Source organism: Haliaeetus albicilla, chromosome 26, assembly GCF_947461875.1.
Source record: "Haliaeetus albicilla chromosome 26, bHalAlb1.1, whole genome shotgun sequence".
Taxonomy (NCBI): Eukaryota; Metazoa; Chordata; class Aves; order Accipitriformes; family Accipitridae; genus Haliaeetus; species Haliaeetus albicilla.
This window is the reverse complement of record NC_091508.1, coordinates 21,348,659-21,368,051: the sequence shown is the minus strand read 5'-3', so window position 1 is coordinate 21,368,051 and position 19,393 is coordinate 21,348,659. Positions and strand designations below refer to the sequence as shown.

The window sequence follows — 19,393 nt, the reverse complement described above, 5'->3', positions numbered from 1 at the left end:
GTGAGCCTTATTTCAGTGCAGTTATTGGCTTTTTCCAGTTTCACTTGCTTGATCCCAGCCTCCCTGTTCTGTCAAGTACCACATCCTCAGTGACTATGGGGCATTGCTATGCAGATGTCCTCCAAGGGTTTTGAGTACAATCTGACCTAAAATTATACAAGAAACAGCAAGCAGTTTGTTGGGTTTACTCACTGTGTTATTTGTATCTGACTTTGTAATTTGTAAATAGTTGTAAATTCCCAAACCTCTGTAACTTAATCCTGCCTAGTTTTGAAACATGGTCCTGAGCAGCTTGGCCATATTGCAACTACCAGCCTGGGAGAGCTGTACGTTTAAGCACTGGCCGCAGGGTTCTGCCACCTGCCCAGGGTACCCGTGTTCAGGGAACGAGTGTTGCCTGTCAGCTCCCGTTTACCTGGCCAGTCTTCCCAGGGGCCCAAGCGTATCTTTTGGAGATGAGAGTGACACTGTCACACGGAGGGTGCACACTGATTCAGCTGTACTAAATACCTCTTACTGCGTATTTGAACATACCAACCCCGGAGGGCAGTCTTGAGCTAAGGCCTCACTGCATGTCACTGGGAGGATTTGTTCTTTCCTAACCTCACCTGCTTGAGGATTTCTAGGGGGAGAAAGGGAGATAAATTGCACAGAATTACACTAATTCTTTTGACAAATGCAGTTGCTGGCTTGACCAGAACCTGTAGGGAGAGGTGCCAGGGTACTGTGAGCTGCTGCTTCAGAAATCTGTGTGATGCCAGATCCGGGCAGTTCCAGGTGCTGGGAGATGGATGCCCAGTCGCATCTGAGCAACTGGAGCCTGCTGGATGCAGTTGTGTTAGACTAGGCTGGAGAAGGCAGCTGCCAGGTTGATAGTGGAGTCTCCAATTGCTAAAATTCATGTGTGTTGCAGAAGGCAGGTTCAGAGAGCGACAGGGAAGGGACATGACTGAGGGCAGTTGGGCATGGGGAGACAGATGTATAGGTTCAGTAGCAAAGGGCCAGAAAAATGTTCCCACACTCTTGTGTTTGGGGTGGAGGAGGCCAGGCCACTAAAATGGTTTGTTTGCAGAATATTCCTCGTGGGTGGGGGTTGAAGTACGATCTAGTGCTTAGCAGATGAGCACATATTACGTGAGAGACTAAAGATATGACCGAGATTTGCAAGATCACCCTCTTCCTAAGGACATGTACCATCAGCTGTCTGTCTTGTACTTGCATTCTTACATTCTTGTGTTGCTAGCCGAATGCCTGCTATTTATGTGTTGATGAATGAAGTAAGATGGGCTGTTTATAAATTTGCATGATGTAGATGTATTATAATAAAATACGGAAAGAGGAGGAGGGTTCTTCCATAGTATCTGTTTTTGCAGGTCTCACAAATATTTTCTTTTTATTGAAACCTTGTTTAAATGCCACAGTAGAACTGGCTGCCAGTCAAATGCCAGTCACCACAGATATGTATGGCACTTCTTGTTATTAATTGGATGTGCATTATGCTGCTGTTCTCTGTACACAGAACCAATATGCAAATCTGCTGGTGTTCATTTTTTTGCTGAGGTATGTGCAAGAAGAGCATCCTGCTAACTTGGCCTTGGCTGTAAATGTAAAATAGGTGTCTCCATAATGGATCGTGTTGTTTCTTGATAAGATGACACCAATGTAATCATTGGAACTCTGCACAGTGCTCCCAATTATTGCAGGAAAACACTGAATTATGTTCTGTGCTGACTTAGCTTGAAGCAAGAGAATGTAAGTGCCTGCAAAACACAGGACACTTTGCAGTGTGCTTGCTCCGACTTCTTGTGCAAAAGGACTGAGCACAATAGCAGTGGTCTGCCTGAGGGGGAGGGCCAGACTGTCAAAATGGAGAGCTAGCGTCCTGTTATTCCTGCTCCAAGAGAGTTCCCTCTTCAGCCTGTCCGTAACTGCATGATCACAGCTTTCCTCTGAGTACTTCCCACTTAGGTCTTTTTCCGTTCTGAAAACCCCTCGAGTGCCAAGTCATCTTTGTATGTCCTTCTGCCCTTGGTCACTTTGCTCACACACGTGCTGTTCACAAGGCACTGTAAGCTGTGTTTTGCCATCCAGCTCCTTAGTAAATACTTGTTTTAAAAAAATATTAGAAAGACAGTAATTTGCAACATGATTTTTGTTTCTTTCCTAGGCCTCAGCCATACCGGGCCCTGAAAGAATCTGATAGTGCTGATGGGGAAGAGGCAGTCAGTCCAGAAAAATCAAAAGAGCCTCTGCCTCCAAGCCCTCTGCTTTCAAGCAAGGCCACAGAAATCAACCTCCTTGAAGACATTTTCCCTAACTTAGAAGTAGAAACACAGCCTCAGCCTCTCAGCCAAGCTAAGAGCCTAGAAGACCTGCGGACTCCCAAAGAAGAGGCAGATCAGCGGTGCACATTTGATTACCAGGTTTGGACAGGGTTTCGTGTGCACTGGGGGTTCCTGCACAGAACTTGGGCTGGCTGTCTTGCATTATTCTCTGAGGAATATTTTCGTATTATTGGGTAGATGCATTCATTTTCCAGGCATTTGTTCATGTGTTTCAAAAATCATTTCTGAATTAAGAAATCACTGGAATGGGACTCAGTTATAAGACAGTAACTTTCTCCACTAAAACTATAGCCTTTACTTCTAAAGGAGGAAATATTTGCCCTATTCCTCAGAATCTATTTTGTCCATTGGCTATCACACACAGTTATCTTTGATGCTCAGCAGTGAGAATGAATACCTGGGAATTTTCAGGTCCCTCCAAACTGCATGTCTTTTAAATGACCTTCTTTTAATCTGGCCATTTTGGTCTAGGCATCATTTGAACAATCTAGATTGTAGAAGAGAGATTCTTTATGAAGAACTTTGCTAAATATATGCAGCTTAGTAAGTGCCAAACTGAAGCAGACTCTGAGATCTTCATGTGACATGAAAGAAAAGAATGTCGTTTCTACCTTACAATAATATTTAATTGTTATATCTAGATATCTCATTTGACAGCTTTTTCCATACAGCAATTAAGGATTTTCAGTTTCTGTACCTTAGATATAGGTACGTGCTCCTTGCTTGCCTAACAGATGCCGCAATATGTCACAGCTGAACAACTCATTAGAGGCAGAGCTGGAATTAAAACTGCAGAGTCCAGCTTCTGATTTCCTGTCTGTCTAGGCTGCATGCTGTTGTCCCTCTGCAGTGTTTGCAGTCTGTGGACAGATCCTCTTCCACTCATACCTCAGCAGCCCGTCTTCACTTTATGCTCTATGTTGTGAGGAGATCAGTAAAAGTTAACTTTTTTTATGCTTTCTTGCAGAGAATGGATCTTGGTGTGTCTGAGAGGAACAGGATTGTGCCAACCATGAAGCTGTCTCACCCTTACAACAAGCTGTGGAGTATGGGTCATGATGATATGGCTATTCCTACCAAGTATTCCCAAAGCTCGCCAGAAAGGCCCTTGATGGCACTTGGTAACATGCCGCCAATCACAAGGAGACCCCGGAGCAGAGACAGCATTCTGGCTCCTGCAGAAAAGGATGAATCAAGTCCTGCTGTGCAAGGGAACATCACCATTCCTCGGCCACAGGGAAGAAAGACTCCTGAACTGGGGATAGTGCCACCACCACCAGCACCCAGGGCTTCCAAGCATCAGACTCCAGCTGGGCCAACAGAAATTCTTACCACCCACACTACAGGACGTAGCCATTTGGTTTCAGATCTTGTCCCAGAGCCCTTTGGAGTTGGTAGTGTGTCCTCAGATGCTGAAATCCAGCAGTCTGTAAATTATTCCTCTCATCCGTCTCAGCTTTTGTCCAGTGCTACCAGCACTGCTGAGATGCTCCAGCCTGTCAAAGTGAAGACAGAAAATGCAGGTAATGAAAGCGACTACCTTCTTAATCTCCTGGATCCGTTAAAAACAGCCAGCTGGCAAAGCAGTGGCCCACAGCAAGGTCCCTGCAGCCTGCAAAGCTCAGCCACTCCACCTTCTGCAGCTAGCTTTGTCTCGGTGGCAAGTGACTTTGTGCCTCCTCCAGCTGCACCATTTGCCCAGCCACTTGGTTATCCTTCCCCAGCAGCACCACCTTTTTTACAGCCATCTCCTAATCCATTTATGCAAACAGTGCCAGGAGCCCTTTCAGTGTCTCTAGTTAGACCCCCAAGGGGCTCCTTCACCCCCTCTTTAGGTCATGCTTACAGCTCTAGCTTCATAACACCTAATTCTAGCTTCTACCCACCGCAAAGACCTCAACCAAACATTTCAACACTCTCCATGCCAAACTTGTTTAGCCAGGCTCCAGCCGTGCCACCAGCTAGCTCCTTATTGCTGCAGAGCCACAGCCTTTCTCCAACAAGCTCTCTACAGCCAGCATGTCTAAGTGGTCCTTCTAAAACCAGAACATTACAGGTGGGCCAGTCCAGCTCAAAGGTAGATCCCAAACAAGCACGAGTTCTCCTGTCTAATGAACCCCCTTTGATCCCTTCCAGGCCAGCTAAGGGCTTAGAGTCAGTGTTACTATCCTCAAAATCTGAGGAGACAAAAGATCCATTTGAAGATTTGTTAAAAAAGACAAAGCAAGACGTCTCATCCACACCAGGTAAGGTTGAACAGCTCAGAAAGCGATGGGAAACCTTTGAGTAACAATCCCAATGGCCTTTTGATGTCCCTTTGGAATTGACAGAGGGGTTTTTTTGGGTTTTTTTGAGCCAGCATAAAACCAAGCATTTCTTTTACGGAAGGCTGAGCCAGGGTAGCTGCAGGACCTTCACCGTGCTGCAATTCACACACGAGTGCTTTTTGCCCAGAGTTCAGAGTCCCCCCATTGTCCTGGTCCCTGCAACGGCTTCCTCACTCTGCCACTGAAAACCACTGGGACTCTTGTACTGACCAAAGCATGAGGGTAGTTGGGTTTGGATTTGAGGTTTGATTTGGTTTTCCACACATAGCTTTTTAGACAATATTACTGATGCAGAAGTTATTCCTTCCCTTGTATTTTCAGTCCTTAGCACAGCCGGGGGCATGACACGGCACATTGTACTAGTGTTTTCTTCCTGCCTGTGTGAATGGTGTTCAGTTTTTCTTGCGTTACACATATAGCTATAATGGTTTGCTTTCACACATAAAGTGCAGCAAACAAACCCAGACTTGTGGGCTGCACTGAATTAATCCATTAGGCTCCGAGTTTGTCCTGTCTTGAAATACCATTATTTAGGTTACACTATTGGATGAGCTTTTGTTGCAGATTTTTTATTTCCCTCCCCCAGTACACTGACACTGAGAGGTAGTAGGGGCCTCTCTGGTGCAGAAGTGTCATAATTCCTTATTGCAACAAAACCATAGCACAGAGCAGTTGCTCAGGGTTTGGTCCTGCATCTCTGTTGGGAAACTGGAAACACCAGCAATTGTTTTCCTTTGGGGGGGTTGTTTGTTTGTTTTTTGTTACTTACATCAGAAAATAGAGGCCATAAAGAGTATTCTAGTTCTTATATATGTGTATGTTAATATTATATATAACTATAAATGGCAGTATATGAATGGGATGTAACAATATCTTAATTATTACAAACAAACAAAAAAGAGAAGAAAATTCGGGTATAAATGTTCCCAGTTCATGAGTTGAAGTTAAATGCCAGCATGCTTACAAGATGGCCTGAGTGCAGACAGATTAAAGCTGCAGTGCTTGTCTGTACAGGCAGAAACCAGACTCCAAGTTGAGTTGAGTAAGTGCTGTAAAGCTGGGAGGCCAATGCGTGACAGCTCCCTGTCACTGCTGGACTTCAGAAGTGCTAATTGCTACCTGGAAGCAACTGGGACTTCATTCTGGTCTGCAAGGCTCTTGGCTCCTTCAGCCTGTCTGAAAAACCACGATCTTTATCCCGCTCTTGATGAGAACTCTTTGCTGGTATAACAAGACATTAACTGGACCATGAAATGGACTGTGAGGTCATGAAGTACAAAATTGCAATGAAAAGGTTAAAGGGTACGTTCGTTCGGATTTTCTAAGACACTTCTCTGTGGCAATAGTATTCTCAAGAAATTTCATCTTAATCTTAGCATCCCTTATAAAACCTGCTGTCTTTGCAGTGATCATTTCTGTTTTACTTAAGTGGTGCTTTTTTGTTTTGTTTTGTTTTGTTTTGTATTTGGGCACAATCTGATGTAAAACATGTTACTCTAGGAGAGGTAATCACATCACCATTAAGCCTTTGATAAAGGAAATCATTTTGGACACACGGGGAAATTCTTGTAAAGCTTTATCTGATTTCCAATGTATCTATTTTATTCATATAATCTTGGAAGTTTTCTTACTCTGGTGTATGAAAATGGCTGTCTATGCGTTTGAGTCTGTGCAATACAAAAGAAAAATACTCTTAATATCTGAAATGCCAACAGTTTGGGAAAGACCATAGTATTACATTAATATTATATTCCTGTAAAGTACTGTTACTCTGGCAGGCCATTCAGTTGGATTTGTATTTTCTTTTTGTGTTGGAAAACAGATGGTTTTAGTATTGCATAGTAAAATATTGAAAGTCTAAGATAATAGCTCCATTTTATTTTATACAGTTCAGAATATGAATGTTATATATAAATTCAGTCTGGAATTTCAGATCTCCTTTGCTATGAGCTAGATGATAAAACTTTCTCAATTATGGTGGATATGTACAGGCACCAGAAAGTTCTGCATATGACATGCCATTTGAATTTCACATACTCTTTTTTAAAATTTTTAATGTTGCACACTGATTATATACTGAGTAGGTCTATTACACATGCTTAACTAAATAGAAAGTGCTCAGGTAATTCTGTATCACTGCAAATCGTTTTCCATCTCTGGTTATTTTACTCTGCCCATATTATGGAATATTTTATGCAGTTGATTTTCAGACAAATAAGCACTCTTGGATTATTATTTTTTAAGTCAGTTTTGAGGCACTGAAAAGTACTAACACTTCACACAAATGGCATTAATCACCCTTCACTTTATTTTGAAGGGGGGAGGTTGAACACACCTCTGAGATCGAGGAGTACAAGCAGCACGGTCCTGGAGTGTGTGACCTTCCTCACTTCTTGAATAGAATTTGCGAGCAGGAGACTGGTTTATGTGCTTCTCATAATAAAGGAATCAAGCTATCCCTAGGGCAGTATTTAGCTTTTTGTCTTATTTAAACTCAGGAATTCCTAACATGATTCATTCCTAATAGTGCCAGGTGTAAACAAAGTATGCTTGGGAGAGCAAGCTTGGATGTAAAACATTTCTTTTTCTGATGTAGAAGTATTTTTGATGTTTTTACTAATTAGTATAAGAAGTGTTCTTGATATTATTCATCAATGACTTTATATTCAGCTTTGTACATTTCCTGTACTCACCATACTTGTTTGCTTGTTTGGTACCGCTTTGCTTATTTATGGATGCTTTCTTCCATTAGAAATAACTTTTATTTAAAAAAAAACCCTACACAATCTCTTTTAAGTTTCTGATGCATCTGATGCTGTACAGATGGTAAAACCATTTTTATATCTTGCTCACTCATTAGGTTAGAAACATTTTAGACACTAGAATTGGAAGCTGTCGAGACATGCAAGACTTTTGTTGCTGAAGACCTTTCTCTTGTTACCTTACGTACACGTTAATTACAAGAGGCTTGTGATTTCTCTGCACATACTAGGGATTTTTTTTTCTAACCTGCAATGAATGGTCTGAGCTGCTTAGATATTTCCCCCCCTCCCCTTTTTTATGTATGTAGAAAAAATCAAGCAGGAGATTGACATCTGCCCAGTTTTCTTTCCAGTTAGGATGTGGTTAGAGTCTGTCAATAACACATGACTGCAGTATTTCAGGGGAAATTAATATCCCTTTAACCAGCCATAGGAAACCACTGATTCAACGACACCCTGAAGAAAGAAGTGTGCGCAGTAACATTTCTTTTGTTAAATAGGAATGTTTCACGCACTGTCTTCAAAAGAGCATGTAAGTAAAATGATAGCTGCTTCCTAAACTCTGTCCATTTGCACTGCGGGATTTATTCTAGTCTACTTGTAATTATTTTTTTTGATGTGTTTTGCTCCTTGTACACTTACCATACGGGCTTTATGATCAAAGTGATTTTTCCAACATCAGCAGATTAAATTGGTTAGTAGTGAACAAGAAGCCTGTTAGTTGCTGCTTCTTACAACACCCAGGTTTGGAAAACTTTTTTTTTTTTTTTTTTTTTACTTTGCTTTTAAGTGTTGCAGGTTAACAGCTTTAGGCTTTTAAAAAGTGAACCAGTGAATCGAAGAGCTGCTGCAGTCCCACCTTGTCCTTTGGGAATGGCAAAAGGTCATGGTGATGTCTGAGACAAGTTTCTGACACTGGGAACTGCCAGGTTCCACTGCAACTGAGCACAGGTCTGTGACAATCCTGTACCTGTATTTTCAAGTGGCTCCATGGAATGGTGTTGTAAAACAGAAGTGAGCTTGTGGTTCTTTTTGTAGCACTGTAAAATTAATTGCTTGATGAGAGTTACAAACTTTTTGCAGAGTAGGGGCTCTAGATAATCTCGCCATTCTTTTACTGGAAGCATGAAGATGGAGCAAGGGCATTTGACTATAGGTAGAGCTCACTTTGCACTTTGGGTGATGTATAAATTTCCTGTGGCAAGTTTGCTAGGTTAGTACCAGAAACCTTGTTCGTTTTCCCAGAAGGCTTGGGAATTATGTTCCCAGGGACATAAACCGAATTGTCTGGGGTCTTTTGTAAACTGAACCCATTGTTAGTCTTGGCCCATTACACGCCAGTGTGCATTTTGATTAACTGTCTCCGGTTTCAGGCTTACCTGGTTGTTTCTAGCGCAGCAGTTACCTCAGTGCCAAAGCAACTGTTACGCCCCGTGATGTAGACATCTTGCCATATGTGGCAGCAGAGCGGATGTGCATTGACTGTGCTGCTGGCTTTATTTCTGTGAGGTGTGCTAGTCTCTGGGTGTAGAACTTCTACTTCACTGCACATAGACATCTACAGTTCCCAGCCATCAGTGCAGCCAGTTGAAGTCATTTATTCCCCCATTCTAATCTCCTTTCCGTCTGCTGCTCTGATTCAACAGGCTGCTCACACTGAGCTCTGTCCATGTGACAGCTCTCCTGCCAGGAAAGGGCTCCCAGCTTGTCCTGCAGCTCGGCTATCGTGGTAAAGACCGAGACATTCCGAGACGTTCGTCTGCTCTAGCCTTCCCCCTTCTGCTGGAGATTGCTGTCTCCCGTTCCTTCAGAAGAGGATCTCTGCTGCCCCAGAAATCTGCCACAGGATCCAGTGGCTGTTAGGTATTTCATGGCTCTAACCACAGTCTGGTTTTTGCATCTTTCATCATAAAATAAGAAGGGATTAATGGTAAAATGTAGCAGCACAGGCTTCAGTGCAGGTGAACAGAAAATGCAGCGGGTTTTGACAGCCCCCTTCTATGCTTCTACAACAGATCTTTACTGGCTGCTCTGCAGATCTGCTTCGTTCAGGTCTATGCTTAGAGCTCTGGTGTGACACAAATAATCAGAAAATTAAAAAATTTTAACTGTTAAAGAGGCATTGAGGTTTGCAGCTGTGCAGACTGTGTTACAAACCAAAATCAGCCATCTAGACATCCAGTTACTCTTCAGGAAAAAAAAACCATCACAAGTCAAGGTAACTAGGTCTATTTTTAACCAAATTTTATTGTACATTTCTTTTTAAAGAACATTCTAATTTTTTACAAATTATAAAATTTACATTTACAAAAGAAATCAGGATCATGATCATTAACTACAGCAAATCCAGTTTTGTGAAAAAATATATTCAAAAATTAAATATCAAAAGAAAGTTAAGTTCATTATTGAAAAAAACCCAAACCTTTCATAAATTATTTTGCAGAAATGCTCAAGACACTGACAAAGTATTTTAACAGTTTTGCTAGTACTGGCTTTGGGTGCTTGAAATAAAAACATCTGCTCTGCTAATCCTGTAAAGCAACTGAGCTTGAGTCTTCCTACTGACTACCCGGGAACAGCAGGGGATGCAGACAAACTCACTGCTTGCAAGTTGCTGGTTTTTAGATGTCTTTACTGTTGTGGGGTTTGTAGCTTCTTGTTGCCTTTCAGGATATTTCAGTAGCTTAGTAACAGTCAGTTCTTACACACAATTCTGGTTTTCTTCGCAAAATAATACAGGCTGGTGTAATACTAGTTCATTCAGATCCTGTTGCTGCCTTCATTTTGCTACAGTTTAAACACAAAAAACCAGAGTGGAGCTAAAAAGTAAAAATACACGCCTCTCCTGGCAGCAACCTGGAGGTTAATCAGGTCTGAGTTTTCAGAAACCCAAAGCATATTCTAAGCTTGCTGTAGGTTTATTACGAGTCACTATGGGGTGAAGAAAAACACACCTACCTTTGCACAGAAGTAAAGGCTACACAGCAGGGCTCTGACAAGACGCAGGCTGCGCTGCCCCAGTCTTCTGGAGCAGCCCACTGCTACTACCCCAGGGTCTGCGAGTCCTTTCCCACCAGGAGATAACCCCACCCTTAAGACAGGGACGGACTCAGACCAAGGGTGAATCTTTGTTTCTCCAGAGACACAGTAAGCAGCTCAGCATGTGGGGCCTGCCCCTTCTGACCCACCTGCTTCATTTGTTTATTTTCCTGTTGCACAAATGCTGCTGAGCAAAACTACACTCACCTTTTTCTTAAGGTGTGCAGTTTAACTAGTTCCACTGCAGCAAGGTGACTAGGCAGTATAACTGTTCCTATTCTGAAAGTGTATTAGACCTTCCTAAATAGCATCTGGAAAATACACAGAGCAAATAATTTATATTAGAAGTAACAGCAGTGTTATTACTAATAAATAAATAAAAGTGATAGCAAGCTCACCAAACTGAAGTTAGGTCATTTCTTTCTTTACCAGTACTATGTCCAGCTTCTTCCCAAACCATAGCCAGGGTGGGATCACCACTTGCTCTTTCAACTTTTCCTCAGTATTAGAGGGAAAGTGATCTTACACACAAAATACTGTCTTGTCTCCCCATGGTTTGGGTTTTTTTTCTATTTTCCAAAATTTTCATTCTTCATCTTAGATTAGCAGTTGCCTGTGTGCAGAAGACCTGTTCTTAAGTGGACAAACCTGATCAGTAGTTTTGTACTCTTCCCTTTGCTTAGAATTACAGAAAAATTTACAGCTACAGTAAAAAATAATAAATCCAAAAGCAAAACAGAATAACATTTTCTTCTGGTGGCAATTAGTTATGGTGGGCAGATTCACACCCTGCTTATTAATAGTATTTTGGAGAGTAAAAAGCAAACACTGTTTTCTAAAATATTTCTCATTGATAGTTGTAGTAATTATCCTGAAATGCTAATGATTTTAGACGTTATTTGGCCTGCTCCGCTGCATTTCTTTCCACAGGCTCTGCCACATTATGCTAAAGAAGAAACAGCGCACTTGACAGCTAAAACAGTAACAAAAGGAAAGCCACAAAATAAATATCCTTTTTAGGGCAATGTGGAAAACAAATGCAGTCTCACTACAACACAAACTCTGGTTTTGTGTTAAAGGTCACTATATTAGTTAACTAAATTCCACTCTTCTGTATGGACAAGCCCAAACCTGTCTGTCCTGAGAGGTACAGGTCTTGAAATACCTCCTTCCCCCCTCCTCACACAAGCAAGTACCACTTGATGTTCAAACATTAAATCTCTTGCTAAGGTCCATTCTGTGGTCATGCTGCTTAGTGCAACTCCTGACTGTGAGACAGCCTGCTCTGTGCGGATGGCAGACACTACAGCTATGAACAGATGGGGAAAAGAAAAAGACCATCCAGCCTGCTAGCATCAACCTTGTTGCAGAGTCTGATCAAAGAAAGTGATCAGTTTTTCTACATATAAACATCTTCCTTTCAAGAAAGTTAATACTGTCACTGGCAACTCAGTCTCAGGAAGGCACTTAAAATATTCCTATGGTTAGTCTAGTCTTAGGAGAGGATGTAGTAGAAGTGGCCAATATAGCAGAGTGGTACTTATTTTCTGGTAACATAATACTAACTCTGGCCTAGCTATGGAAGGACAGCAGCAGCTCTAGGAAATACCTCCCATCAGTCAGTCACCTGTCTTAGCTTTGCAGAGGAGGCACAGGCACATGTTTTTTGAAACAACCACATTATTCACATTATTTCTTAATACAGTGGTTTAATTCCCATTAATTAGACCTGCCTTCTTACTTATTTGCATGGTGCCATTTATGTTGACTGCATGGCAGCGAGTTACTGCAGCTGTGAGCCCCTGCGTGACTGAGGAAGAGGCAGAAGCGGTAAGGTGGAGCAGTGCACAGATGGCCCGGCCGTCTCTCTTGCTGGTGACACACAGTAGCACATAGTTAGGAGGTCTCTGTACCCTCCCTCTGCTGCCACAGCCACTGCTTGCTTCCTCTCTTCCACTGGGCCCTCCAGAACTTTTTTTTTTCCCCTCCCAGACTTTACTGCTCTTTCTGGCTGACCAATTTTACACACATCTTTTATGGGATGAGCTGCGATAACCAAGCTCATTCAAGCAGTTGATCCTTCTTGCCAAGTAACAGCAGGCAGTTGCCTGTAGCCTATGAAGTAGCTTAAAGGTGTACAGACCTGTCCTACAAAAACACATCTCAAGACCTCACACAGAGATGCTGCAGCAGTTCCATGATTATTAAAGGATGACACGGCAGCTGTTGTGTGGCCCCAGCTCTTATATCAGCCGCTCAGTTGGTGGCATCTTGATTACATTCCACATTTCCACTCGAGCCCCATCCTTTTCTTGACGGCTTGGGCTGTAGGTTCCCTGAGTTGCTCTCCTCCTCTTCATGGCAATCGCTGTGACTGCAACAACTGCAAGGAGAAGGGCAGCCCCTGCAGCCCCGACTGCTCCCACAACGGAGGAGTTGCTAAGATGCGCCCACAGTGGCTGCTGCGGTAGAACAGGGTGTTACTCAGAGCTTCCACGTGGACAGTGCTGCATTTCACATCCCTCATCCCAGTACCCCAACAACGCCTCTCTCCAAGCTGCACTGTGCTGACAGCAGTGCTAGACGGGAGCTTCCCCCCGCTTTCACTGCCCCCTCCATGTCACACAAGAGTCCAGGGAATACAGAAGCAGCCTGGTGACCCTGTCCCTGCTCATCTCTTCCCCCCCCGCCATGCAAGCCTTAAGTTCAGCATTTGGCCACAGGTACTGCCGATAGCTCCAGCACTGGCCCCCAAATCCACACAGTTCTGACTGCACCTTTCCTGTGCGGTACCCATGGGAATGTCTAACAGAGATCACTTCATAACACATTGATTTGTACAATGATTTCAGTAATTCCTGACAATTCCCTGTGACACTGTGGCTGTCACAGGGCAGGAGGTCACAGCTGCTGTTGCTGTTGAAGACGGCCTGTGAAAACCTCATACACCTGAGCTGAAAAAAAGCTTTGAGTGTTTTTCAGTTGTTGACAAAAACAGAACAGTATATACAAACCAATCATAAATACCCTCTATACAACACTCTTTAAAAGTATATATAGATCTTAATCTGTAAATTAGTGCCTCATTTAACCCTGCCTTTTAAAGCAGATATAACTATGCCATTGCTGCCTGAAAGGTGGAATGGAACCAGAGCAACTTCAAAGCAGGTGCACCTCAACAGCTCCTGCTGAGGTGAACATATGGGGCAGTCCACAGGGCAGGAAAGAAGGGCATAAAGAGGCTCACTTTGAGCCAGTGGTGTGCAATTGACTCAATTAACTGAAACCAGCCAGAACAGCTATTGCATATACAGTCTGCCTTGTACTTCTAAGTCCATGTCTTCATTACCATGCCTTAAGGAAACTGAGATAGGGTGGATCTGCTGCTGCAAGTGCTGGAAAAAGATCAAGGTCAAAGCAGACCTTGCAGGTGCATCTCCTTGTCATGGCAGTGCCTATATTAACCGCTCTTCAGGTGGCACCTTTAGGACACTGTCCATCTCCAACCGAGCTCCTGCCACTTCTTGCTGGCTCGGACTGTAGGTTCCCTCTGATTGGCGCCTCTTCCTTGCAGTGAGAATCATGAATATGAGACCAATACTGAGTAGCAGTAAAGAGCCACAGGCTACAGGGACAGCTACTTCAATTAGTGGGGAGGGGAAGAGAGCACCTGGAGTCCCTTTCTGTAAAAGAAATTAATGGAGAAACAATGAAACTCCAGTGGTTACAATAACTTAACTCGAAGAACCCAAAATGGTCAGATCGGAGGGGAAAAAGGTTTTTAGAAAAGCAAAAAAAAAAAAGCAGAAGGTCTGTACCTGAATGGAAAAGGACAAGCGAGGAACAAGTACAGGGCTTGAGGGCACCTGTACAGAGAACACTCATGTTCATTCTTTATAACCTCTCAGCAAAACACATTCAAACTTATTTTTTAAAATGGACTACTCTTAATACAAGGAACAGGCAGTAACACATTCTGAATTTTTCTTTCCAGTTCAAAACTAGTGACACTCATCAATGACACTCTTTAACTGGCAGCTTTGGTGAAGCTGATCTCAACACGGCAGAGTTATAAACAGATCCACCGGTGGAACAGTTAATACCATTACAATAATTCATGCAGGGCACATGGACAGAATTACCACAAGGAAGAAAAGAGAGGATTTACTGAGCTGAGCAGCTAACCAGCATGGAGACAGCAAAACTAAATGCAGACAATTTATGGGACCAGTCCTGGAGCTGCAAAATTGCTACAAAGTGAGCTGTCCCTTGCACACCACTTGCTAATGAAGATAATGCAGAGCTGTTCATTACAGTTAGAACAGCAGTAGCTAAGAGTCTCAGCAACACTTCAGACCCTATTAGACAAGGTGAAACTGTCCAAATAATATCACATGCTCCATATTTTCCTCTCTGCTTATGGTTTTTCACAGCAGGACAGCCCCTTAAGATTTAAATGCCAGTATATTCAGTATCCACAGTGGAAATCTTTTAAGGGGCCTACTTACCAATATCAGACTAAAATACGTAGGTGTCACAAGGAAAGCGCCAACCAGTGTTGCAAAAAAAAAAAAAAAAAAAAAAAAAAAAATTTAAAACTATAAAGTTAATGCAGAGGAATGGACTTTTCAGTAACCCCAGGAAATCTCCCTGAGCAGGGGAACGATACTAAAACAATACAGTTCAATGCCACCTCTGATGGCAGGGTAGAGAATTTATTTCACTGTTAAACTACCCATCACAAGAAGACTATATGCAGACTTGTGATTCAGCACTTCCTTGAAGATCTTGGGACAGGGAGGTGTAGTAAGTTTCAGGTTTAACAGCTAACAAACCTCAAAGCCAGAGGAAAGACTAGGATACAAACCCAAGAACTGACATACCTTGCAGGAACTTCATTTAAAATCTTTTGCCCTAGGATTTCATAATTTAAATAGCAGATGTTGAGTACTAGATCCATTGAATTCGTAGCTCAAAACTTTTACATTACAAAGGCACATACTTTAATGTCCACACTATATAAAAATGCTATGGAACAGACTTGAAGACAACTTGCAGCAGGAAGGGGAGGATGTTAAAAAGGTCAGTACATGGATGGGAGATGGAGACAATAAAAGGCCCAAGTACTGAGGAGAGAAAACAGCTGAATAAGTATGCTTTGGATTCTGGTGGAATTAAGGATGGTATGGAACACTACAACAAAGAACTAAAAAAAATTGTGGAATTTTTGTCATTGAAGAAAGCTTTAAAATTGCAATAAGCCTAAAAATAAGAAATATTTCTTATTGCTAACAATAGTGTCTGCCACCTTACAGATAAAAACAAAAGAATTCAAGCTTGATTATCTACAGCTTTCAGATGCCAGGCAGTCTATGCTAATGTCACAAAGCAACACAGCACAGAAGGAATATTCCCAGACTACCTGGAAGTCCTTCTTCCATTTTCAAATGACTAAATTTCAAGTCAATTCTCTGGGCCTGCCAAAACTTGAGCGATGTGCTAGGGGTTAGTTCTAGTTTTGCACAACATGCACATTAGTCACGCAGTACCAACACTACAGGAGTTTTTAGCAGTCCACCCGTCTGCTTGCTGCATGCTCTCGAGTTGCTGCTGTTGGTGGGAAGGATAAAGAGCAAGAGAGCGCAGCTAACAGCCCTTTGTTTCTACAGCTATCGTTAATAGCAAACACAGCCAACAGCCATACCTTGTCCTCCTCCCTGCCCCCCACCACAAGCCCTGGCCTTTTAAGAGGGAGAAGGCAGACAGTTCTGCAAAAAGTAGTGGGGATGATGAAAATGAATACAAGGAATCTACAAGAATTGTCCTGGGACAGAGGAGACAGAGATGCCTGAAGGAGTCTATGCATGCAAACTGGAAATGGCAAGAGTGACCTCATGGCACATGCATTACAGAACCCTTAGTAACAGCAACAGCAGCAAACCCCACCTTGGCGCACAGCCTTTTCCATGCAGTATAGGTTAGTACATTCCCAGGTTACCAGACAAGCCACCTGTCCATGCAATAGCTTTACAGAGAAAAAGCAAGTGTATGATTTTACAGCTCCCACACAGGAAGGAGTTCAGCCTCAAACAGCAATGCTTTGCTTACACAGAAAAGGAAAAGCATCACTGAGACTGCCCATCCACCAGGCCCATCGGGTCAGAAGCAGATTCAGCAGATAAAGGATGCTACTTTTTTACTGCTACTTGAATCACTTTTAGCCTGACTTCATCTGACTTCCCTTCTCCAAAAACATCCATTTCTACCCAGATGATCTTTGGAAAGAGAAGGTGCTTTGTAACTCTCTCATCCAAGATAAAACACCAGCAGAAATTCCATTCTCCAGGAAACTGCAGAGGCGATATTACTTGTATCTCCGTTCTACAGGTCCAACTGCAGTAGTTTGATTACTGTCAAAGGAGTCGTAAAATCTAAGGCAGGTTGCAGAGACAGCCCTGAAAACCACATGGCAGCCCATGCAGTACTGAAAAGTATTGGCTGCAATTGCTTATACACTAGAGACTAACAGCAGCACTGCAAAGGAAAAATAGTTTCCCACTTCAGGTTTCTTTGGTATCAGCTAATTTCCTAAGTGTGCTTACCAGTGCGCTTTAGCCAGGACACATGTGCAACACGTAGGCAGTCTCACTAATACCCCGGTACCCAAGGACTCTGCTAAGCCTACTTCTGCTGCTCCTCACAACGCACAGGTTGGAAGAATAGACAGGAGCTTCCATGAGCAAAGGGAAGTGCTTACGTTAATGTCACAGCGCTCTCCCGTGTAGCTGGCACTGCACAAGCACTCGTATTTGTTCTCAGAGTCTTGACACGTACCTCCGTTCTGGCAAGGGTTTGGATCACACTTGTTTATATTAATTTGACAACTGGAAAGGAAAAGTGTATTAAAATTAAATTAAATTTCTCACATATGTTCTTGTGTCATAGAACACAAGATCATACAGTCTACAAAAGCCTCATTTATGTGAAAAGTTCCTGTTGCATCTTTTTCAGGTGCTTTCTCCAGGGTCCAACAACATGAAATTTTTACCCATTCATACCAATCCTCCTTTTGTCATTTCTGTATGACTGAAGCCAGTATGGGCCTCTAGCACAGTTAATGAATTCTCATGAGGCACAAGAACTACTTGGAAGCAGTTCACACTGCAAAAATTGGTATTGTCAGCAGGATCATATCAAGCCTGCCTTTTCTAAAAATAACTGCTAGTTTACAGTTCTGGAGCAGTCGTTTGAATGACAAAAGGATATAGAAGAGGATGAAGCATTTGAACCTGCTCAGCTATCCCATTGACGTAAGAATCGGAGCACTAGTTCCTTTACAAGCATCAGAAAATTAACACTTACTTCCTTCCAGTGAAACCTGGCTTGCAAGTGCAGTTGGCTCCCCAGCTCTCACTGACGCACTTGCCACCATTCAGACAGGTGAAGTTCTTACCACATTGCTCAGGTGGGAATGGCCATCTGGGAAAAGCAAGAGACAGCCTTGAAAGTGATCCGTTTTGGGGGAAGGTAAAAGTGCACTCAGACTCAGTGGAGGCTGGGCTGGCGAGGTTCATAAGCACAGTCATTGGTATTTCTAGGAAGGAGTTTGACACAAGTGGAGAAGGAAATAGTCTCAGAAATTATCCACAATATCAAAGTATTACTTTGAGCATGCCCAGAGAATACACGGGAGCTGTATCAGTACTAGGACTTTTCTCACATAGTTGCCTATTCTTGCTGATGAAAATATAATCAGAGACAGGATACTACTGTTGGAATACCAAACTGCAGCACAGCTAGGCCACAAAAAGGGTAATGCAAGTACTAGATAATTGTCTACGCTAGAATTAAGTAATAACAGGAAATTCGACCTGGGTAGATTAGCTAACTGAAGCTTGGCCATGTAAGTATTTATCTCAATGTTCAATTTGAACAGGCACAAGTAGATGGAAGTCTAAGTAACATATTGATTCCTACTTCCTTTACCAATATGAGACATACCTTTGTGACTAAAATACGCTGGATTTTTCCCAAACTAATCCAAATGCTATGAATATAGACCTTAGAAAAAAAACAAACCAACCCAGCCCTCCTGACTCCATACTGATTTCCCACCAAATTTTACAAGAGCTCCATGGAGGGATAATGAAATGTGCACTGCTAAGCAGTACAGGCAGTAAGGTGATGGGTAAAGAAACTTGTTTCTCCCTGTATGCATTTGATTAAGGAGCAGGATACACAAATAGACAATTTTTTAATCAATACACAGAAACAACGCCACAAAATACAACCAAGGCCTTGGTTGGAGGAACGCTGTTAATCAGTCTAGGAGTTCATATGTATTTTTATCTAATATTATAAGAAAATATTTGTCAGGGTAAGGCTTGTTTTTGCAGTGGTAGCAGCAATGGGCACCTTCATTAGCACTGGCAGCTTTCTGCTCACAGGCAGGCTGCGTATCTTTAAAGTTGGCTGTGTACCACTAGTAGCAAAAATAACAGTAGTTAGGAACTTCTGCTACAGGTAATCTCTATAAATCCAGCGTCAAAGTGTTATCAAAAACAGCATTCTCAGCAGAGATTAGATTGTCCCTTTTCTGGACTCTGCACTGGGACCATTTCTATCACTCCAGGACATTCAGTGCACCTGAAACTGTACAATACAGCCTGCTCCAGGGGCTGGGAGGCTCCTTTCATTTCATAAGCAGGCCAGTGGCGGGTTTTTTTTGTTTGTTCTGTTTTGTTTTGTCAAAATCAATACAGGAGTATGCCAGAGGGGAGTCAAATCCTGGAGAAGATGGATTTCTTGGGGAATGCAAGAGGGAAGTGTCAACAGGCTACAGTACCTGCACTTTAAACAGCTCTGAAATATAGCATGGGGATAACCCACATAAAAAGGAAGGTTCCTTATCCTGTATGAG

The 19,393-nt window shown here is 42.6% G+C and overlaps 2 protein-coding genes across 18 annotated transcripts in view; one reads left to right on the top strand and one right to left on the bottom strand.

Annotated features, from left to right (window-relative positions):
- Positions 1 to 11,196, top strand: part of DENND1A (DENN domain containing 1A) — a 220,657-nt gene extending 209,461 nt beyond the window's left edge. For all 8 annotated transcript variants that reach the window (XM_069771314.1, XM_069771311.1, XM_069771313.1 and 5 more), the window contains 2 exons: positions 2,168 to 2,423; positions 3,313 to 11,196. In XM_069771314.1, coding sequence (XP_069627415.1) covers positions 2,168 to 2,423; positions 3,313 to 4,635 — 1,579 coding nt within the window. In that variant the 3' untranslated portion in view covers positions 4,636 to 11,196. The remainder of the gene's footprint in view (positions 1 to 2,167; positions 2,424 to 3,312) is intronic.
- Positions 9,658 to 19,393, bottom strand: part of CRB2 (crumbs cell polarity complex component 2) — a 75,945-nt gene continuing 66,209 nt past the window's right edge. For 8 of the 10 annotated variants that reach the window (XM_069771298.1, XM_069771307.1, XM_069771300.1 and 5 more), the window contains 3 exons: positions 17,836 to 17,952; positions 17,231 to 17,357; positions 12,714 to 14,156 (listed from right to left, as the gene is read on the bottom strand). In XM_069771298.1, the coding sequence (XP_069627399.1) occupies positions 13,929 to 14,156; positions 17,231 to 17,357; positions 17,836 to 17,952 (472 nt within the window). In that variant the 3' untranslated portion in view covers positions 12,714 to 13,928. Of the gene's footprint in view, positions 14,157 to 17,230; positions 17,358 to 17,835; positions 17,953 to 19,393 lie in introns of all 10 variants that reach the window. The other 2 variants (XM_069771302.1, XM_069771301.1) reach the window with 2 other exon arrangements.